General features: G+C 39.8%; 1 protein-coding gene across 1 annotated transcript in view; it reads left to right on the top strand.

Annotated features, from left to right (window-relative positions):
- The window catches only part of mtf1 (metal-regulatory transcription factor 1), a 116,369-nt gene that overhangs the window by 24,730 nt on the left and 67,144 nt on the right, over positions 1–24,495 (top strand). The window contains exons 3-4 of the mRNA XM_028819597.2: positions 15,769–16,007; positions 17,115–17,246. Of these exons, the coding sequence (XP_028675430.2) occupies positions 15,769–16,007; positions 17,115–17,246 (371 nt within the window). The remainder of the gene's footprint in view (positions 1–15,768; positions 16,008–17,114; positions 17,247–24,495) is intronic.

Here is a 24,495-nt window from a genome sequence, read left to right as displayed (position 1 = left end):
CATCATGGTGCACTGGTAATTGAAACAATGTGGTTAACGCACCTCTGCAATGTCACATGGAAACTGTATAAAAGTACCCTTGGAATGGCAGACTGGTGTGGTGGTCCTCATATTTAAGAAAGGTGACCAGAGGATGTGTTTAAACTAAAGAGGGATCACACTCCTTTTCCTTCCAGGTAAAGCCTATACCAGGGTGCTTGAGGGAAATCTCAACCCAGTGGAAAAACCCAAGATACAGGAAGGAACAATGTGGATTCTGTCCAGACCAGGGAACAGTCGACCAGCTCTTTTCGCTAGCGCATTGGCAGTTCGGTTATAAGGGAGTGTGATAATTGTGCTTCCCTCGATTATTCCACCACCATGTTGGACTGTGGGCAGGATGTCCTTGTGTTGGAAAGCTGTGTTAGTTTAATTCCAGATGTATTGGGACCCATGTCTTCCAAAAAAACTACTATTTGACTCCTCTGTGTACAAAACACTATCTAAAAAGGTTCTGGGGGTAATCAAGGTGGTTTTTAGCAAATGTTAGACATGCCTTTATCTTGTTTCACAGTGGTTTTTGTCTTGCAGCTCTCCCATGCATACCATTTGTTCCCAGTGTCTTTCTAATGGTAGCAATAAAGCTTGGGTTTGTCTAATCTAATTTTACACATTATAATTTAAATTTGTCTCACTGGTTGATTAAGTAACTAATTGGCCAATTACTTTTTCACATGAGTGATAAAGGTATTAGGGAACATTTTGCCTTCAATAAGTTTCTCAGATTGTCTTTTATATTTACTTAAAATGTTATCATATTCTTATCTTATGTGGCGCAGTAATGCACAGTGATTATCATTGCCACTTTATAGATCCAGCATACTAGGTTCAAACCCAGTACATGACTGTCTGTTTGGAATTTGTATGTTCTCCTTATGTGCCTGTGGCTTGTTCCCTTATTCCACCTGACATTCTCAAAGCATATTTGCTTTGGTTAAATAGTTCCAGTGTGAGGTGTGGATGTGTGCAATGGACTGTTACACTGTTCAGGCCCTTTTAATGCAGTGTGCCCAGTGCAGCCAGGGTAGGCTCTTGCTCTCAGATCCACTGAAAGTGGGTTTGAGAATCATTTTCTGTGAAACGTCATTTCTAAAAAACTGTAACAAAATGTAAAGGTGACTAGTGTTATCATAGGCAAAAGCCTCCAACAAAGTCCTCATTTTTCACCTAAAATGTTATTCTTTTCAGAGTAAGATGGCAGCCTTAGCAATTGGTATATACTGTATAAACAGTACTTACTTTCTTAAAAGTTATCCTTGGGCATTGTTTTTTTATCTTTTTCTATGTATTGCTGAATTTACTTTTCAGAAACAGGTTTAAAGGCAGTCAGCTCAGCATAAATTTTAAAGGGGTTATGATTTTGAGTGTTTTAAGCCTCTAAATTCACCCCCAAATTGGCAGAGGTCAGCTAGTCAAATGAAAAGGACTGAAACTGAATATGAATTCACTAAACAATCAAAGTCAATTTCCTACATTTTTGTATTGATTTTCATATAAGCATATACTTCAGCCTTTTTGTAACTTTCGATTTAACAAAGTTTAGCTTTCTTCTACAGTGGAGTTTAAACACAGGACATCATGCACTAGGCACATCCATGACTCCTACTGTGCACTTGCTTAGCTCCACTGAAGAGCCTGTTGCCGAATTGTGCCACTCCATGCTCTTGTCATGGTCTGCAAGGCAGATAGATAGATAGATAGATAGATAGATAGATAGATAGATAGATAGATAGATAGATAGATAGATAGATAGATAGATAGATAGATACTTTATTAATCCCAAGAGGAAATTCACAAATGATGACATCCTATGCATAATAATAATAATAATATGCAAAATGTAAACAAGAAAAAGGGCAATATTAAAATAGCAATTTTAAAAAGATGTTGAGAATTACTTACCAAATAAATATGTGCAGGAAATTTGAATATTCATAATTCAAATTTGTAGGAATTACTAAGTTTGTGCAGGATGCCTACAAGTTAGTTTCAAGCCCAGGTTTCACAAATGGCACCCCTTCACTTCTTTTCAGTATAACAATTATGACGCATTTATCAGTTACTTTAAAACGCAGAATATGTTCTTAAATAGCTTGCATAGCACCTGAATAAAACATGCACTTAAGAAATTTGAGAAAAGTTTGTCAGCATGAATCTACTTCTGCTTTTGTTATAGGCAGCATGTTGTGGGCGCCTGTATCCTGAGAGCATCTGCATGCAGCTGGATGCTTTTTAAATAAAATGTTATTGCATGTGTATTTAATTTTTAAATAAGCTTTTGGTACAAAATTCCAGGTAGAATATAGCAAATAATGGAGAGTTTGCTGCAGCAACCCACTCATTGCTAACCAGTGAGAAGTTCATTGAGAAAAATTCACATGCATGTGTATTTTTTGTGATTACATACTATCATACACTCTTGAATTTTCCAGAAAAATGCTCGTCTTTCTGTCTCCAAAGAATGTCTTGAACAAGATAAAATAAGCTACTTTCTTTTTTTAGTTATTTTTGTTTCTAACTGTGCCAAGAGTAACACGTTTTTAACTTTTTTACTAGATAGTTGCATAAATTGCTGGGTTGAGATAAAGTTATACATTAAAAGAACAACTGAAACCATTGAAAATACAGTTGTTCTCAGGTCAGTGCTACTAATTTTATTGTGACACCTTATGTAATTTTCCAAAACACATTAAAAATGTCATAAGCAAAAAGATTTGTCTGTGTAATTTGGTAACTGCATGGTATGCAATATATGTCAATTGCTGAGACTATTTTTGAGTTTACTGTATTCTCTAACCTTATACATTGAGGAATAACATATTCACTCAATATTAAGTGTACCTAAAACTGGAAACTAGAGATTATTCAAATCACGCTACTGACACTGTGTTACCATGAGCAAGCCAGTTCACCTGCCTGTGCTCCAATTGAAAAAATGTAACATTATATCTTGTGTGTTGCAAGACACCTTGGATAAAGGTGTCAGCCAAATAATAATAGATATTATAGATATTATTTTAATTGTACCAATATTAAAAATGAGAGAGGCCCCATGCATAATGACGGATTACACTAGTTTTATTGTTCTCTAGTGCCTCTTTAGTTATTGAAGCACACTCTAGAAGATTACGAGCTTGTATGTCCACCAGGAACACCATACGTTTGCAGATATACATTCACAGTTCATAGAATCTTGATTCTCTATTGCTGGAATCTCGTAGAGTTTCCTGCAAGGAAAAATCTTTTGAACAATATTATCAGATGACAATCAAGCTCATCTTGCTGTGATAGTAGTTGCATTTTTTATAATGAAAAAATAAAAGGAAATAAGAAAAGTCCATCTCATTCAGGAGATAACACCTTCCTTCTTTGCCACCATGTTTATTTACGTTCATCCACTTGACTCTTATGGCTTTCTATCTTTCAGCCATGACCTCAGATGCATTGCAATTAAAACACTTTGTGCTCCCAGAGTACTATAGAACTCAGAGTCATAAATATTGGACAAGTTTAATACAGTGGAACCTCAGTTTGTGAGCATAATTCGTTCCGGAAACGTGCTCGCAGTCCAAAGCACTCGTATATCAAAGTGAATTTTCCCATAAGAAATAATGGAAACTCAGATGATTCGTTCCACAACCCAAAACTATTCATATAAAAATGATTAATACAAAATATAAAGTAAAAATACATAAACCAATTAACCTGCACTTTACCTTTGTAAAGAATCATGGCTAGTGTGAGTGAGTTTGTAAACTCTTGTGGGATTCCACCCAACGGGACGACACGCGGAAGAGCGTCCCAAAGCAATCGCAGTCTCCCAGTGCTGTAGCAGTTCGGCGTAAAAGCGAATCTGAAAAGATCGCGGACATGCTATAAGTGCCTGCCGTCGATGGGTGATACAAGGAATTAGGAACATCATAAATGTGCAGGGCCCTGCCTGACTGCTGTGTCTGTTTCAAGCTGAATAAAGCTGGTGTTGCTAAAGTACTGAGACTCAGCTTTGTGTTTTAGTGTGCAAGACGGGGACTCGCACGTCACAGCACACACACACACACGAGCACACACACACACGCACACACGTGAGCGAGCACACACACACACATACACACACAAGCTAATGCTGTAGTAAACAGTATACGCTCGTATGGATGTTTACTATGAGTGAGGCACGCCGACTCAGATGGAGAATAGGAGACGATTGTCCACAATCCCGCAGCGAGAGAGAGAAGAACCATCAGCTCAGTTGTGATCACATGACGCTCAGCAGACAAAGAGTATACATACTACTCGTACTGCAAGACCTCGCTCGATTATCAAGTCAAAATTTATTAAAAATTTTTGCTCGTCTTGCAAAACACTCGTAAACTGAGATACTCGCAAACCAAGGTTCCACTGTATTTACGATTAGAAAACAGGGTGGCTCCTACAAGTATAAGTTAATCATGAAGGCTAAGATTAGTCGCTGCATACCTCATATTACAGTATGGCCTGGGGAGGAAATTGTTTAAGACCTTCATGAAATATGTACAGCTTTTGATTGTCAGAAGGATTCAGTCCATCCCAAAATCACACCAGTTATATTGTAATATGTGCATAGCATAAGCAGAATGCTAGGAAAAATCAAAATAATGTTAAATATTCTGCTTTTCTATTTATGTCATACTGAAGCATCACATCAATTTTTTTCTTTTTTAATCTTTGAGAAATAGTACTATTAAGGCAAAGTATGTGTGGGTGGATTTCCTGTGATTTGAAAAGACATGATGTACTAATTTTCCTTTAGTTAACTTTACATTTAACCTTGTTTTCCTCCTTTATACAGCTCCATTAGTTTTGTGTTTATAGGCAAGTCCTTCTCATGAAATACAGAGTCAAACATTTCTTGTTTTGCATCTTCCTTTTCACACTCTGGTATATTCCAAACTTTTTCAGTATACAGTGATCCCTCGCTATATCGCGCTTCGCCTTTCGCGGCCTCACTCTATCGCGGATTTTATATGTAAGCATATTTAAATATATATCGCGGATTTTTTGCTGGTTCGCGGATTTCTGAGGACAATGGGTCTTTTAATTTCTGGTACATGCTTCCTCAGTTGGTTTGCCCAGTTGATTTCATACAAGGGACACTATTGGCAGATGGCTGAGAAGCTACCCAACTTACTTTCTCTCTCTCTCTCTTGCGCTGACTTTCTCTGATCCTGACATAGGGGGTGTGAGCAGGGGGGCTGTTCGCACACCTAGACAATACGGACGCTCGTCTAAAAATGCTGAAAGATTATCTTCACGTTGCTACCTTCTGTGTGCAGCTGCTTCGTGAAGCGACATGCTGCACGGTGCTTCGCATACTTAAAAGCTCAAAGGGCACGTATTGATTTTTGACTTTGTTTTTCTCTCTCTCTCTCTCTCTCCCCCCCTGCTCCTGACGGAGGGGGTGTGAGCTGCCGCCTTCAACAGCTTTGTACCGGCGGTGCTTCACATACTTAAAAGCCAAACAGCCCTATTGATTTGTTTGCTTTCCTCTCTGTTTCCTTTGAAGAGGAAGATATGTTTGCATTCTTTTAATTGTGAGACAGAACTGTCATCTCTGTCTTGTCATGGAGCACAGTTTAAACTTTTGAAAAAGAGACAAATGTTTGTTTGCAGTGTTTGAATAACGTTCCTGTCTGTCTACAACCTCCTGTGTTTCTGCGCAAATCTGTGACCCAAGCATGACAATATAAAAATAACCATATAAACATATGGTTTCTACTTCGCGGATTTTCTTATTTCGCGGGTGGCTCTGGAACGCAACCCCCGCGATGGAGGAGGGATTACTGTATTATCAAGCGCAATCATTTTCCATCTTTCATGCAACTTTTTTCCCCATTAATCTTTCCTCAGAGCAGTGGTGCTTCTTAGCAGCTCATCATGCCTACTTACATGTCCTAACTATCTCCTCTGTCATATTTTTTTCTAATGAAAGTCTTTTTCTGTCTTGCCTCTTCTCCATAACTCCTCAGTACTCACTTTATTCTGGCATTGTTCTACAAAATGTTACCTCAGATGCTTCCAAATGTTTTTCTGTCTTCTTTCCTTAGTGCACAAATCTTTTCTCAGTAAAGTAAAACACTCTATGCTACTGCCTTTTTACTATTTACATTTTCAGGTCTTTCTTCCACTGGTGAGGAGGACTTTTGTTTTGTTGAACATATCTTTAGCCATCACAATGCTTGATTTAACTTTTTTCTCAAAATACAGTAATCCCTCCTCCATCGCGGGGGTTGCGTTCCAGAGCCACCCGCGAAATAGGAAAATCCGCGAAGTAGAAACCATATGGTTATTTTTATATTGTCATGCTTGGGTCACAGATTTGCGCAGAAACACAGGAGGTTGTAGAGAGACAGGAACGTTATTCAAACACTGCAAACAAACATTTGTCTCTTTTTCAAAAGTTTAAACTGTGCTCCATGACAAGACGGAGATGACAGTTCTGTCTCACAATTAAAAGAATGCAAACATATCTTCCTTTTCAAAGGAGTGCAAAGCAAGCAGTCAAAAAAAAAAATCAATTGGGCTTTTAAGTATGCGAAGCACCGCCGGTACAAAACTGTTGAAGGCGGCAGCTCACACCCCCTCTGTCAGGAGCAGGGAGAGAGAGAGCCACAGAAAAACAAAGTCAAAAATCAATACGTGCCCTTTGAGCTTTTAAGTATGCGAAGCACCGTGCAGCATGTCCTTCAGGAAGCAGCTGCACACAGCCCCCCTGCTCACACCCCCCTACGTCAGCGCAAGAGAGAGAGAGAGAGAGAGAGTAAGTTGGGTAGCTTCTCAGCCATCTGCCAATAGCGTCCCTTGTATGAAATCAACTGGGCAAACCAACTGAGGAAGCATGTACCAGAAATTAAAAGACCCATTGTCCGCAGAAACCCGCGAAGCAGCGAAAAATCCGCGATATATATTTAAATATGCTTACATATAAAATCCGCGATGGAGTGAAGCCGCGAAAGGCGAAGCGCGATATAGCGAGGGATCACTGTAACCATCTTCTGTGATTATTTTCCTAAGATATTAAACTGACACATTTGTTCTAATACCTTTATTCTAACTCTTATTTACAATAATTTCTCTTTTCCCAATATTTACCACTTTCTTCTTTACTTTAATTTTTATTCCAAAGTTCTCAGATGTTGCATTGATAGAATCCAACTTAGTTTCTAGCCCATTTCTTTACTTGCTAGTATCGCTTGATCATCCTAAAATCTAATAGTTTGCATTTGCCCACCAATATCCATATTCTCTATTGTTTCTCAATTTCTTGCACAGAAACATTGAACAATTGTGCTGAGATAAGCTAACCTTACCTTACTCAACTTCCAATGAAGTTAGAGTATGTTGTTTCTTTACTAAGCCTCACCCTTGCCTGCTGTCCCATATACTTTGCTGAGTCCAGTCTTTCATCTTTCCAATCTGTTTCTTCACACCTTAAAATATTCAGCATTTTAACACAATGTAATTTACCGAAAACCTACTTCTAAGCAATTAAGCTGACAAAAACATCTGGACTGTGCTCTCTTATAAATCTCAGCTTTGGCATTGCATTCATGTTCCCGTACCTCTTTGCAATCCAGATTTGTTTCTGCTGATGCATTCCACCACATTCTTTTCTGTTCTGTTGTTTATTACTTCCAATAGAACCTTTGATGCAAGTGATATCAAGATGAAGGGATGGTGCTCCTTAGACTCAATCACATTTTTTTTGTTTTCTAAAAGTATTATGATGCTTTCCAAAAAGTTATCTGCCCATACCATTTCTTTCATATATACAGTAATCCCTCCTCCATCGCGGGGGTTGCGTTCCAGAGCCACCCACGAAATAAGAAAATCCGTGAAGTAGAAACCATATGTTTATATGGTTATTTTTATATTGTCATGCTTGGGTCACAGATTTGTGCAGAAACACAGGAGGTTGTAGAGAGACAGGAACGTTATTCAAACACTGCAAACAAACATTTGTCTCTTTTTCAAAAGTTTAAACTGTGCTCCATGACAAGACAGAGATGACAGTTCTGTCTCACAATTAAAAGAATGCAAACATATCTTCCTCTTCAAAGGAGTCCATGTCAGGAGCACAGAATGTCACATAGATAGAGAAAACAATCTCTAGCAAACAAATCAATAGGGCTGTTTGGCTTTTAAGTATGCGAAGCACCGCGGCACAAAGCTGTTGAAGGCGGCAGCTCACACCCCCTCCGTCAGGAGCAGAGAGAGAGAGAGAGAGACAGAGTTTGTTTTTCAGTCAAAAATCAATACGTGCCCTTCGAGCTTTTAAGTATGCGAAGCACCGTGCAGCATGTCGTTTCAGGAAGCAGCTGCACAAAAGATAGCAACGTGAAGATAATCTTTCAGCATTTTTAGACGAGCGTCCGTATCGTCTAGGTGTGCGAACAGCCCCCCTGCTCAATCCCCATACGTCAGGATCAGAGAAAGTCAGCGCAAGAGAGAGAGAAAAGTAAGCAATCTAGCTTCTCAGCCATCTGCCAATAGCGTCCCTTGTATGAAATCAACTGGGCAAACCAACTGAGGAAGCATGTACCAGAAATTGAAAGACCCATTGTCCGCAGAAATCCGCGAACCAGCAAAAAATCCGCGATATATATTTAAATATGCTTACATATAAAATCCGCGATGGAGTGAAGCCGCGAAAGGCGAAGCGCGATATAGCGAGGGATCACTGTATTCTTACAAAGCTTTACTAATTTTTTCTCACCTTTCATTCCCTTCTGTTTCAGAATTCCATACTCTTTTTCTGCCTTCCCATCCTTTAAATAATTTAGCGCTTTATCTTTTGTTGTCCTAACTGTTCTCTATCAAGCTCTTCCTTATTTTCAAAATGATTTTTTAGATTGTGCATCTATCCCATGCAATTTGTTTGATATATTTTCTCAGTTTAATAATAATACTTAGTGAGTTTTCTGTTTCTAGCTTTTGTTTCTCTTGTCTTTTGCTGTTTGACAGTTATCTGAATTGGTACAAAGCTTTAATCCCTTAAGTTTTCTACATCTTATGAACAATTACACTTCAAATTTAACTTCAAATCAGCATAATTTTTCCACTACTTTCAAATCAGAAACTTTGTTAAAATGAGCCTACCCAATTTTCCTTACCTACCACCCAATTCTATTCCAGAAGAAATATTGATCAGTCTTGAAAACTCAGACTGCATCTCAATAATGTATAAAAATATTTTAAAGTCCCCTCCTTTCCTTTCAAAGATCCGGAGAAGGGGTTGAAGGCAGCCATGCATAGAATACACTGTCTAGCTCCTTATGTGCAAAGCATTCAATCATTCAACTCAAAATCTTTTGTCAAGCACATTTATCTCCGTTAAAATTGTCCAAAAAGTAATCCAGGCAAAATTCAACCTGTGAACGTTGCAATCGAGCTCTAGCCTCACTGGGGAATGTTTTGGGCATGCACCAAATTAACATTCTGGTCAAAAATCTTTGAATGCCTATCAGCCTTGGTGCCACAATCACTCCTAACCCATTAACTGCTGTTTTTGGTGAACTCCTAGATGGGCTAAAGTGAAGAAGGACAAATTGATTGTAATTGCCACACCACATTTATAGCATGCTGACTTATGTTGCTCAACTGAAAGAACCCCATCCCACCTGTTGTATGTCAGTGGGTAATTGATGTTCTATACTTTCTCCTCCGTGGGGGTTGATTTTAGGTTTGTTAAGTTTGACTCGATTATATGTAATGTTACTTTCTTTGTTGTTAAAGTAAGTCTTGATGGTATGGAATTTTAATCTCTTTAAATTAAATCTACAAAAAATAGTTTTCTACATCTGTCTTCTAGCTACATTTCTCTTGCCTCCTCTAACTCTCTCCTCAAGTTATTGTTCAGGTGCCATAATGTTTGTGTCTTTCCTCTATCCTTTGGCTTTTCCACCTTCTACAATAATCTGTTTCTCTTAGCATTGACTGTGGCCCAGCGCTTCTTTGCAGTTTTTTTTTTCTTCTCCCCTCCAGTGTTTTCTTTTTTTTGCTAAAATAAGGTTACGGTCTGTGTTGACATTTGCACCAGGAAAGGAACAGGCATTCTTATGATGTTTCAATACCTTTGTTGCACAGTGATGAAACCATCTAACGTTATCAGCCTTCCATGTATATAAGCTTGTTGAAAGCATGCATTTATCAGATACACATTATTAATCTGTCAGAACTCTACCAGCATCTGTCCTCTGTTATTTCTTTGCCCTGCTCCAAATTACCCTACTTCACAAGAATCTGTTCCTTTTCCCACCACTCCATTAACATCACCTGTTACAATTATATATTGTTTCCCTTATTTCATTACTTCCTCAACTTGTTTATCAATAGCCTCCAATTCTTGGTCATTGTGATGTCGTTAGCATGTAGCTTTAATGTTACCACCATGTCAAAAGGGTTTGCCTGTAGTTGAACTATTAACACTTTGTCACAGACATACACTGTAATGGACAAAAGTATTTTGATGCCTGACCGTTACACCAACAGAGACTTTATAATGACATTGCATTTAAATACATAGACTTTATATGGAATTGGTCCCCTCTCTGCAGACATAAGTGTTTTTGTGGGAATTTGTGCCCATTCGTTGTGTAGAGCATTTATGAGGTCAGGCACTAATGTAGGATGAGAAGGCCTGTTTCGCAGTCTCCATTCCAGTTCATCCCATAGGTGTTTGAGGTCAGGGCTCTGTCCGGGCCTGTCAAGTTCTTCCACACTGAACTCATCCAACCATGTCTTAATTGACCTTGCTTTGTGCACTGGGGCACAGTCATGCTACAATAGAAAAGAGCCTTTCCCAAACTGTTTCCACAAAGTTGAAAGCATAGCATTGTCCAAAATGTCTTGGTATACTGAAGCATTAAGATTGCCCATCACTGGAAGTAAAGGGCCTATCCCAAACCCTGAAAAACAGTCCCATACCATTATCCCACCACTTCACAGTTGGCACAACAAACAAAGCTAAAGGTGGGGGAGTCTGCTTCATGACTAATAACAAATGGTGCGATGCCAGGAATGCTTCCATTCTCTCCGGCTACTGCTTGCCTCATCTGGAGTATTTAATCATCAAATTTCATCCTAACTATCTGCCTCGTGAGTTTACCTCGGTCATTGCCACGGCGGTCTACATCCCACCCCACGCGGACACAGGCATGGCTTTGTCTGAACTCCACGATGTTCTGTGTACGACTCAAAACAAACACCCAGACGCAGCATTCATCATGGCAGGGGACTTTAATAAGGCAAACCTCAGACAAGTAATGCCGAACTTCCACCAACATGTCACGTGTCCAACTAGGAGAGCCAGAATCCTGGATCACTGCTACACTCTGTACAAGCAGAGCTACAAAGCTGTTTCACATCCGTCGTTTGGGAAGTCCGACCATAACCATTTTCCTCATGCCAGAATATAAACAAAGTTTCATTCATGAAGCTCCGGTCACGAGGGAGGTGAAGCGTTGGTCTACTCAATCAGAAGCCATGCTGCAGGACGCTCTCGATAATGTAGACTGGGACATGTTCCAAACATGCGCAGATGACATCGACGTGTTTGCGGAAGCAGTAGTTAACTTTGTTAGTATACTTGCTGATGAAGTTGTTCACACAGTGAGTGTTAAATCTTTTCTCAACCAGCAACCGTGGATTGACCGATCGGGCCGTGGGCTGCATATAATGCCGGACTCACTACTGGCGCTATGAGCGCCTACAAAGCGGTTTCATACGGCGTTCGACATGTGGTGAAAGACGGCAAACACCGGTATCAGGAGTGAGTAGAGCTGCACTTTCAACAGGGCGACATACAGAGCATGTGGCATGGACTGTGTACCATCACGGACTACAAAGGAAAATCATGCGCAACGGTAAGCACAGACCCTGCATTTGCATTTGCCAACAAACTCAATGCATTTTACGCCCGTTTATGAGGCTGGTTACGAAGCTAGCGCTAACTACTGCCTGACTACGGAGGACTTTGATGTCCTCAGCATTGCAGAGGGCGATGTGCATGCAGCACTGAAGCGAGTAAATATCAGGAAGGCGGCAGGACCAGACAGCATTTCTGGACGCCTGTTGCGTTGCTGCGCTGACCAACTAGCTGGAGTACTCACCACCATCTTCAACAAGTCTCTAGCCCAGTCTGTGGTTCCTATGTGCTTCAAAAGATCCACAATCATTCCTGTTCAAAAGAACAATAAGCCCACGTGCCTGAATGACTACCAACCTGTTGCACTCACATCAGTAGTCATGAAGGTGTTCGAGAGGCTACCGAAAGACATCATCTCATCCTCCATCCCAAGCACCGTTGACCCACTCCAATTCTCCTACTGTCCTAACAGATTGACGAAGGATGCCATTTCCCACATACTGCACACCACCCTCCACCATGTGGACAAGAAACAGGGGAACTATGTGAGACTGTTGTTAATTGACTATAGTTCAGCATTCAATACAATAATACCCGTTAGACTGTTTGCGAAACTGAGGGACTTAGCACTCAACAACTGCTTGTGTGCGTGGGTGCTGGACTTCAACACAGGCAGTGAGGGTTGGTAATCGTGTTTCCAACAGCATCACTGTCAACACAGGAGCTCCACAAGGGTGTGTTCTTAGTCCTCTGCTGTACTCCCTCTACACCCATGACTGCACGGCCACGTATTCCTCCAGCACTATCGTGAAGTTTGCAGATGACATGGTGGTACTGGGCTTCATTGCGAACAACGATGAGATGGCCTACATGGATGAAGTTGCGAACCTGGAGCTGGTGGTAGACTTCAGCAAGAGACAGCAGCGGGACTATAAGCCCCTCATCATTAACGGGACTCCAGTGGAAAGGGTGAACAGTTTTAAATACCTGGAAGTTCACATCTCTGAGAACCTGACATGGTCTGAACACATCCAAGTTCAGACCAAAAGGGCAAAGCGGAGACTCTACCATCTCAGACAGCTTAGGAAGTTTGGGGTCTCTTCAGTGATTCTAAAATGATTCCATTCACCGTGGAAAGTATCCTGACACAGAACATTGCATCCTGGTTTGGAAACTGCGATGTTCAGGACCGTAAAGCCCTACAGAGAGTGATCCGTGTAGCGGAACGCTGCTACAGGTCGGCTGTACCATCTATGCAGGACATTTACACCAGAAGATGCAGCACCACAGCTCTTAGGATTATCAAAGACTCATCTCATCCTAGCAGTAGTCTGTTTCATCTGTTAAAATCGGGGTAAAAGGTTTTATAGCATCCTGGCCAGGACAGAGAGACTCAGGAGTTTCTATCCTCAACAACAACATTTATTTATATAGCACATTTTCATACAAACAATGTAGCTCAAAGTGCTTTACATGACGAAGAAAGAGAAACAAGACAAAATAAATAATTAAAATTAGGGAACACTAATTAACATAGAATAGAAGTAAGGTCTGATGGCCAGAGAGGACAGAAAAACCAAATTAAAAACTCCAGATGGCTGGAGAAAAAAAAAAAATCTGCAAGGGTTTATAGGCCACAAGACCTCCCAGCCCCCTCTAGGCATTCTACCTAACATAAAAGACCTCAAGCCATAAGACTGTTAAATCAGAACGTGCCATCTCATCCATGACCCTCCACATACTTAGACTGGACTGTAATTGTACCATGACGTCTACTCTTACCTTGTTTTGGAATTGGTCTGTCCTTTAACTATGCACCTGTCTAACTTTGGTTTTGCATAATAATCACTGCACTATTGCACCTTAACACTAATTTCTACTTTATTTCACTTAATTTTACTTATTTATTTATGTACTATTATATTGTTATCTTTCAATCTAGGACTTCTTGTTAATCTAACTGATATTCTTCTATAGTTTTTGATTAGCGGATCAGGATGCATTTCACTGCGTGTTGTCCTGTTATAACTATGCATGTGACGAATAAAGAATCTTAAATCTTGAATCACAATGCAGTCAGGCAGGTAACTTTCTCCCAGCATCCGCCAAACCCAGACTCAGCCATCTGACTGCCAGAGAAGCATGATTCATCACTCCATAGAACACGTTTCCATTGCTCAACAGTCCAGTAGCCATCCTACGTTTGGCATTGGACTTGGTGCACCCATTACATGAAGCTTCTGCTGCACAGTTTTTGTGCTTATACTGATGTCAGTGGAAGTTTGGAACTCCTCAGCTATGGAAATAGCAGAGTGTTGGTAACTTTTATGTACCATGCACCTTAAGCTGCCGTTGACCCCGCTCTGTGACTTCACGTGGTCTTCCGCGTTGTGGCTAAGTTGCTGTTGTTCCTAAACATTTCTACTTTATAATAATACCGCTTACAGTTGACCGTGGAATATCTAGAAGGGATGAAATTTTGCAAACTGTTTTATTGCAAAGGTGGCATCACAGTACCACGCTTGAAGTCACTGACCTCTTCAGAACAACCTATTTTGTTTCACAAATGTTTGTAAATGGAGACTGCATGGCTAGGTGCTTGATTTTATATACCTGTGGAAATGGGTCTGATTGAAACACCTGAATTCAATAAATAAGAGGTGTGTCCCAAAACTTTTGTCCATATAGTGTATTTCACTATCGTGACAGACTGTCTTGTGGTCATGTCTCGTTTCAAAGTCACTCCTTTGTGGGAGGTTTACTTACCTCTGCAGTGACATTCATGTGTCTGGTGACTCTTCCTGTGGAGTCAGTAGACTGATCAGGAGAGCATGTCAGAAGGTCACTGAAAAGGGGTGTGTGGCTTTCGCGACAAAGGTCAAGGTCTTTTGTGTCCTGGTGCCTTCTGTTTTTCTGTATTGTCGCAGGACATAGATATAGTCTAGCGACCTGAAACAAAGATTGGACTCCTTCAGTACCATGTCTCTTTGGAGAATCCATGTGTTGAATGAGCTTTTGCTCATGGAATCCCGATTGAGACACATTACCTGCATTGTGAAGGAGCGTTAGTTATGGCACTATGGCCATGTGGTGCAATTTCCCAAGGGTGATTCAGCAGTTTTGGATTGTTGAGGACCCGAGCTCCTGGACCAAGCCAAGGGGACTCCCACATAACACCTGGCAGCGGCAGACAGATTGTCTTTTCTGGAGGATGGGGCTGGACCCCGCGTCTGCATCTGGGGTTGCCAACCATGATCTTGAGCTGTTCCGTAATGAGATGGGTGCAGCAACATACTGTACCAGTGCATGCTGCCCAACCTGACCTGACCTGATGTGTGAGTGTCCCCTGGACTGATTCTTGCCTTGTTTCTGATGGCACACCTGCACTTGCTCATATTTAGAATTCCATTTATTGAGAGAAACATCAGCTATCCCGGAGAAAAACCTAGTGGACATCTGGACAATGTTTGCAGTCTGTGTGAGCAGTGTGCAGGCTAAAAATAATATGCCTAAATACAACATGGTAATTATTTAAAAAAATATGCTTATAAAGACTGGCTGATTTCTGGCAACCATGATGGGTAGAGTATCATTGACTACCTTTCTAACATAATTAGTGTTAAGTAATATATGCAGTAAAACACTATTGTTTTCAGCACAATACTTGGAAAGCTGTTTATGGAAAGTGCTAATGTTAAAGACTATAACCTCAAGTTAGTGATGGTCTTTGGCAAAGACAACAACATTCGAACAAAGCTCAGAACCTTGTATAAAATTTGATTATGTTCTGTGGTATGTTTATAATCATTGCTTTGTCTGTGTCTGCCCAGGTAAAAAGATTCCAGTGCACATTTGAAGGCTGCACACGCACCTACAGCACAGCAGGAAACCTTCGCACACATCAGAAGACCCACCGTGGAGAGTACACATTTGTCTGCAATCAGGAAGGCTGTGGCAAGGCTTTCCTTACCTCTTATAGTTTAAAAATTCATGTGCGGGTCCATACAAAAGAAAAACCTTTTGAATGTGATGTGCAAGGATGTGAAAAGGCATTCAACACACTTTACAGGTAAGGCCAAAGGTGTATTTTTAATGTTAAAAGTGTGGAATTTATAGGTGGTTAGTTTCAATATGTTCTGGAATGTTCTAAATACTTGTTAAATTTGTCCTGTTACTTCCATTTGTACTTGGCTTCACTTTTCATTTAATGATTCTAGTAAAATGAACTATTATGTTCACTTTATATAATTTAGTTTCAGTTTTCATTGTTATTTTTGTTAATATCATATTTATTAAAATGTATACTATAGCTCTTCATGTGTTGGGAGATAACCTGCAATGTAAAGTGTCTTTGGAAGAATGGAAGATTCACTGAGTTCATTTAGTAGTTTGCATGTGGGTAAAGGAATATAACATTGTAATGTCTTAGGAACTTCCTCTATGTTTACAAGTTTAAAATACTATTTGACTAAAAATTGGTCCTATGTTGATTATAAAGGTCATGCTGACTTAATTTTTTTGCTTGATCCTAAATAAACAATATTTGCATTTGTGTTGGTTTTTCTTTCTGGGACGGGGTATTTTTGCTTATTCTTGGCAAGGCTACAAGTAAACATTTCATTGCACTTATACATTTGACATTAAGTGTCATTATTAATTTAGTTTAATAAATAAATAAACTGTAAAAACAAGAAATATGCTACCCTGGCACAGGGATGTTCCTGGAAGTGCACCTGACATATTAAAATGGCAGTGTTCAAAAAGAATGTAGTTCAGCTATGGTATAAACATTACAAAACAGGATACTTACAGTATCAAGAGTCATAAAAATGTGATGACACCTTGGTTATCAACATGCTTTCTTAAACCGTGAGCAGTATCACACTATTGTCAGTTTATACATACATTTAGCATTCTTTTAAACATTTATTCTCCATGTATAGCTAATACCTTGCTCATTATTTTCATTTTTTGATAATACACGTGGTTTATAGATACAATGAGCAATATTACAGCGTAATGTGGCCTGCTTTATAGGATAATAACACATTTTGTATAATCTTATCAATTGCTTGCATTTATTCGTGTATCCCTTAACTAATGAAATATATGTTTTAGTTCTGGTATTATTCCATATAATGTGCAGTGAATGTGTTTGTTTTGACTTTTTAAACAGATTAAAAGCACATCAAAGGCTTCACACAGGGAAGACATTTAACTGTGAATCTGAAGGATGCAGCAAATATTTTACTACGCTAAGTGACCTGAGAAAACATGTCCGAACACACACAGGAGAAAAGCCATTCAGGTATTTTAATGTCTCCTGATTTGCAGTTTTTGCTTGTTTAACAATTCAAGTAGTTTATTCCATGTATCATGTTTATTTTGATGTGTTAATGCACTCTTCCATCTTTGGTGTATGCTAATAACATTGACATATAATAACAAAGCCTCACTGGATTAGCAGATTTCATTTGGGTTAGCAAAATTACTGCTGGTAGTAGACTGGTAGCGAATTGTTGCTTGCAAAAAATAAAACAAGAAGGTTGTATAATAAAAGAAAGAAAGGTGGGTTCTGTTGCAACTGAACATGCAAGTTTAGACAGTAAATCTCAAGTCTATTTTGTAGGTGCTGGAAGCAATGTAACTTTATTTTAATTCAGTTTATTCTTACACATAATATTTGCACTGACAAACACATGTCACTCAACAGAATTGGCAAAGTCAGCACAAAAAGGTAAAAAAAATCTACAAAGTGAATGGTGTCTTAATTTATAAGCCAAGTTTAAGAGGGTAAAATGTTGATAAGGTATTTCTGCTCATAATCTAGGAATCCAGTCAACCATTTTTAAGCACTCTTTACACAAATATAAGGGTTAGAAAGATTGGGAGCCTGGCAGGAACTGATTTCATACTAGATAAAAGGCATAGCAGACATTTGTTGTCACTTATATGTGGGCAATTGAACAACTTTTTAAATACCCAGAAAAAAAAAAAAACATGCAGGTATCGGAGAATGTCCTATACAGTGGAACCTCGGTTCACGAACGTCTCGGTACACATACAGATCGGTTTACGACCAAAAGTTCGCCAAACTTTTGCCTCGGTTCACGACCACACACTCGATATACGAACAAGCCAGGTTCCCTTTCGGTTTGTACATGTTCAGTCTCTCCCTGTGCATTTCCTGTGCAGCGAGTAAGAGAGAGAGCGAGAGCGCGCAACACACACAGCGCACGAGAGAGAGCCACACACACACACACAGCGCACGAGAGAGAGCCACACACACACACACACACACACACACACAGAGGCAGCGTGCAAGAGAGAGAGCCACACACACACACACAGAGGCAGCGTGCAAGAGAGAGAGACACACACACACACAGGCAGCGCGCGCGCGCGCACACACACACACACACACACCGCTCGAGAGAGAGAGCCGCGCACACACACACACACACACACAAACACACAGGCAGCGTGAGAGAGAGACACAGGCGCTCCAGGTTCGCAAAAGAGAGAGAGCGAGCGAGAGAGGGAGGGACGCATAAGGTAGAGGCTTGTTTTTGTTTTCAGTTCTGTTTACAGTGATCGGTTCGTAGCCTGCATTGTTGCAATGTTACTTTTCTTGCTGGTTTATTAAATTACAGATTTTTCAAATGTTCATTTTTTCCCCTGTGCTTAAAACTCTTTAAAAAAAAAAAAAAAAAAAAAAAAGTGTTCTTAGCGAGCGATTCCTAGCACTATAGTGCGAACTATTGCAGTTGTAGTTTTCTCTGTTGTTCAAGGTTTTCTCAGTGTTATTTAATGTTTTTACATTTAGTTTACTATTACGCTGTGCATTCTATGGTATAATTAACTACGTTTGTGCTTAAAAATTAAAAAAATATATATATTTACATACAGTTTGTACGGTCTGGAACGGATTAATTATATTAACATACAATCCTATGGGGGAAATTGCTTCAGTTCACGACCAAATCGGTTTACGACCAGAGTTTTGGAACGAATTATGGTCGTGAACCAAGGTTCCACTGTACTTCTATATTTGCATTACCCTTGTTAGGATTTGATCCCATAACCTTAACATTCAGATGCAAGCTTTTTCTGTGTAACAAATTATTTATAATGCATCTAGTTGAAGATATGTGTTTAATTCAAGGTCAGGTAATGGTCTTTTTTAATTGTCTAAGGTTTTTGAATAAATTAATTGATATTTATTTTCTAATAATTCCTTTAAAATCTTGCACAATCACAAATCTCTTTTGGAACAACAAAGCTGTTTTGTAGTTTCCAAGTTTGAAAAAAATTATTTATTTATTTATATTTATTTTTTTTTTTATATATATATATATATATATATATATATATATATATATATATATATATATATATATATATATATATATATCCATCCATCCATTTTCCAACCCGCTGAATCCGAACACAGGGTCACGGGGGTCTGCTGGAGCCAATCCCAGCCAACACAGGGCACAAGGCAGGGAACCAATCCCGGGCAGGGTGCCAACCCACCGCAGGACACACACAAACACACCCACACACCAAGCACACACTAGGGCCAATTTAGAATCTCCAATCCACCTAACCTGCACGTCTTTGGACTGTGGGAGGAAACCGGAGTGCCCAGAGGAAACCCACGCAGACACGGGGAGAACATGCAAACTCCACGCAGGGAGGACCCGGGAAGTGAACCCGGGTCCCCAGATCTCCCAACTGCGAGGCAGCAGCGCTACCCACTGCGCCACCGTGCCGCCCATATATATATATATATATATATATATATATATATATATATAATATACGTACAGTTAGGTCCATAAATATTTGGACAGAGACAACTTTTTTCTAATTTTGGTTCTGTGCATTACCACAATGAATTTTAAATGAAAAAACTCAGATGCAGTTGAAGTGCAGACTTTGAGCTTTAATTCAGTGGGGTGAACAAAACGATTGCATAAAAATATGAGGCAACTAAAGGATTTTTTTAACACAATCCCTTCATTTCAGGGGCTCAAAAGTAATTGGGCAATTGACTCAAAGGCTATTTCATGGGCAGGTGTGGGCAAGTCCGTCGTTATGCCATTATCTATTAAGCAGTTAAAAGGCCTGGAGTTGATTTGAGGTGTGATGCTTACATGTGGAAGATTTTGCTGTGAACAGACAACATGCGGTCAAAGGAGCTCTCCATGCAGGTGAAAGAAGCCATACTTAAGCTGCGAAAACAGAAAAAACCCATCCGAGAAATTGCTACAATATTATGAGTGGCAAAATCTACAGTTTGGTACATCCTGAGAAAGAAGGCAAGCACTGGTGAATTCAGCAACGCGAAAAGACCTGGACATCCACGGAAGACAACAGTGTAGGATGATCACAGAATGATGAAGAGAAACCCCTTCACAACAGCCAACCAAGTGAACAACACTCTCCAGGGGGTAGGCATATCGATATCCAAGTCTACCATAAAGAGAAGACTGCATGAAAGTAAATACAGAGGGTGCACTGCAAGGTGCAAGCCACTCATAACCCTCAAGAATAGAAAGGCTAGATTGGACTTTGCTAAAGAACATCTAAAAAAGCCAGCACAGTTCTGGAAAAACATTCTTTGGACAGATGGAAACCAAGATCAACCTCTACCAGAATGATGGCAAGAAAAAAATATGGAGAAGGTGTGGAACAGCTCATTATCCAAAGCACATACCACATCATCTGTAAAACACGGTGGAGGCAGTGTGATGGCTTGGGCGTGCATGGCTGCCAGTGACACTGGAACACTAGTGTTTATTGATGATGTGACACAGGACAGAAGCAGCCGAATGAATTCTGAGGTGTTCAGAGACATACTGTCTGCTCAAATCCAGCTAAATGCAGTCATATTGATTGGGCGGCATTTCATGATACAGATGGACAGTGACCCAAAACATATAGCCAAAGAACCCAGGAGTTTATTAAAGCAAAGAAGTGGAACATTCTTGAATGGCCAAGTCAGTCACTTGATCTTAACCCAATTGAGCATGCATTTCACTTGTTGAAGACTAAACTTCAGACAGAAAGGCTCACAAACAAACAGCAACTGAAAGCCGCTGCAGTAGAGGCCTGGCAGAACATTAAAAAGGAGGAAACCCAGCATTTGGTGATGTCCATGAGTTCAAGACTTCAGGCTGTCATTGCCAGCAAAGGGTTTTCAACCAAGTATTAGAAATTCACATTTTATTTCCAGTATTTTAATTTGTCCAATTACTTTTGAGTCCCTGAAATGAAGGGATTGTGTTAAAAAAATTAGTTGCTTTAGTTGCCTCACATTTTTATGCAATTGTTTTGTTCACCCCACTGAATTAAAGCTGAAAGTCTGCACTTCAACTGCATCTGAGTTGTTTTATTTAAAATTCATTGTGGTAATGTACAGAACCAAAATTAGAAAAAAGTTGTCTCTTGTCTCCCAAACACAGACAGACGGGCATCGTATTAAGTCCCGAAACACGTTTATTTACAACTATTTACAAGTCAATAAATTGCACAAACCAGGTGCCGCAGCACAAATCACCCCCAAAGTCCAGGCCTCTTTCCACACTGCCTTTCCTTCAGACCGCCTCCTTCTCTCCTTCCAGACCTCGTCCTCTTCCACCCGACTCCAGCCCTGAATGAAGGGAGGCGGCCCCTTTTATTATCCCCCAGATGTGCTCCAGGTGTGCTCCGGCAATCTTCCACCAACACGCCCCAGTGTGGCGGAAGTGCCGGCTGTATCCCCGGAAGTACTCTGGGTGTCCCTGCTCCTCTTCCCCCCAGGGCTGCCAAGGCATCTGGGTGCCCCCTGGCAGAGACCACGGGTCCCTACAGGGTTGAGCTTCAAAGCTCTGCACCCGTGGCCCCCTCGTGGTCTGGAGGAGGTCTGAGTCCTCCTCTGGTCCTCTTGGGCGTCCCGGCTGGGTACCACCACCAGCCGCATGCCACGGTATATATATATATATATATATATATATATATATATATATATATATATATATAATATAATATAAAGGTAAAGCTAAATGTGGGATGACATAGTCATAGTCCTTAAAAGTGCAGACTGTTCCTCCAAAGCTGATCCAGAGGCAGCGCTTTTAGATGTAGTCCTAGGATATAAAGAACAGCTGAAAGAATACAGCTAACTACAGATTCTAATTTTCCATCATCTCTTAACAGTGTTCCAACATGATTATGTAATTTGCATAATGCTCCTTTTGACTGTTCCTAGGTATTTTTGGCATATAAAACTGATTGTATCGCAAGGCAGAGTAAAACAGAGGAGCCTATACACTTGTATAGAAAGATGCTCCCCTCTTGGGTGTGGAAAGAGTATTATGTCTTTCCTGCTAACTCCAAGACCCTATATAGCCATGACTTCTGGCTTAAACATTCTGTATTAATGGTCATAAGAATTCAACTTTCTGGATATTGTAGTATACTGAAAATTAATTAAATGTTTTGGTTTTTTACAGGATCTCAGAAATAGGCAGTACATAGGTGAATTGCTGGTTGAATACAAGACACTATACTGCCAGTTTAGAAATACAGCAGCAAACACTGCTGTTCATAAACTTAAAAACACTGCAGGGACACAGCATTCAATATTGATCAAACAACAAATGATTGATAATACTTTCATTAAATCTTTATTTAACATCTTTAATGGAAAACTCTATACAAGTCAAAGGGAAAATTCCCTCAGTTTTAGGTATCGTAAAGCATATTATACAGATCTAGTAATTTGCCTTCTGACTAATTGATAAGGAAATGTAAAGACCTGGGGCCTCATGTATAAATGGTGCATACGCACAAAAATGTTGCATAACTCATTTCCGCGCTCACATTGCAAAGTTTAAAAACTAAATTTGGCGTAAAGCCATGCACATTCTCACGCCAGCTCAAATCATTGCTTACACAAGTTTTCGGCTCGGTTTTGCAAACTGACAGCCCGCAGCATCAAAGCAGTGCTACTGTTCCTGTGTGGTTTGCCTTTATTTTTTAGATTCACATCCCTGATGCGGCTTTATCAAATACACTGAAATTAACTGCAAATTGTTTATTAGTTTAAGGCATCTGATTATAATCAAGCTGTAGCAATATAATTATTACTGTTATTTCATTATTTTATAGAAAAATAAGTTAATGGAGGATTTGCATATTGAATCTCATACCATAGAACAAACATGATAAATGAATTCAATTCAAAAGAAGAGAGTGTGTATTTACAGATGATGACGACTGGCTTCTAAGTCGATTTAGATTTCTAAGCGCTATCCTCTTGGAGGTCTTGATATAATTTTTAAAATGAAATGCAGTAAAGTACATATTACATTATAAGGATACATTTTTACTTCATTTAAATAATGTATACTGTTGTTAATTAAACGTGTTTGCACGGTGACGCAGCAGTAGCAATGAGCTGGCGCCCCCCATTCAGGGATTGTTCCTGCCTCACGCTATATGCTTGCTGGGAATGGTGTGACCCTGGATGGATAGATGGATGGAATAATTAAGCATGTACTACGAAGATATCTCAATGTTCCTTAAAAGTTTTACAGAATCAGCATTCTAAGCTTACAGATGGTTTTACATTTATTAAAGAACTTATTGTGTGTTGGTTGGTTATTCGGAGAAAGAAAAGGAAGGGCAAGATCTGGGGGTTAGTACATTAGAAAGAGACATTACTGCTGCAATAAATTATTTCATCGAGGGTCACTCACGGTGCAGCAAGCATTTTGCGGAAGGCAGAAACAGTCTGTGGAAGGGGCGCCAGCTTGTCACTACCACTTGCGCCACCATGCCCCCATGTTTAATACATGTTTTAATCCCTATCATAATGAAAATTATATCAAGTATACATCTTAGTATTTAAATTGTTCAGAGAGCTGTAATATCATGAATGGAATAATTCTTAATAATAATAATAATTCTTTGCATTTATATAGTGCTTTTCTCACTACTCAAAGTGCTCAGCAATTGCAGGTTAAGGGCCTTGCTTAAAGGCCCAACAGAGCAGAGTCCCTTTTTGGCATTTACGGGATTCAAACCAGCAACCTTCTGATTGCCAGTGCAGATCCCTAGCCTCAGAGCCACCACTCTGCCTATTGTATTCTGTGTCCTGTCGGCATAAGAAAAAGCCTGTTTAAGAAGCACATAGTGATTCACACACATGGAGCACATAAAAGAACACATAGAAAGAATCATTTGATGTGCTACTTTAGTTATGATGGGATCTGAGAAACTAGTAAATTAAACGATTTTAAGTTGACAATTATGACGTTCTACTTTAATGACAATAAACTGTGATTAAAGTGGAAATTTCAGTATTAAAGTTGACATTTCAACATTTTTTTCCCTACTGTGTCCCTATTTTGTTTTTCTTTTCTCTGTACCCTAATACCCTTCCATGTGACACTCAGACAGTGGGCTGTGACTCGCCTTTTTACTGCGACTTTGATATATGACCACTTCTTTTTTTATTTCAAGCACTGCACAAGTTTTTGAACTTGAACTTTCCAGTTTCTCCACCA

The sequence above is a fragment of the Erpetoichthys calabaricus genome, chromosome 14, assembly GCF_900747795.2.
Source record: "Erpetoichthys calabaricus chromosome 14, fErpCal1.3, whole genome shotgun sequence".
Lineage (NCBI taxonomy): Eukaryota > Metazoa > Chordata > Cladistia > Polypteriformes > Polypteridae > Erpetoichthys > Erpetoichthys calabaricus.
Note: the sequence above shows the minus strand (reverse complement) of the source record. Positions and strands in the feature narration are given on the sequence as shown.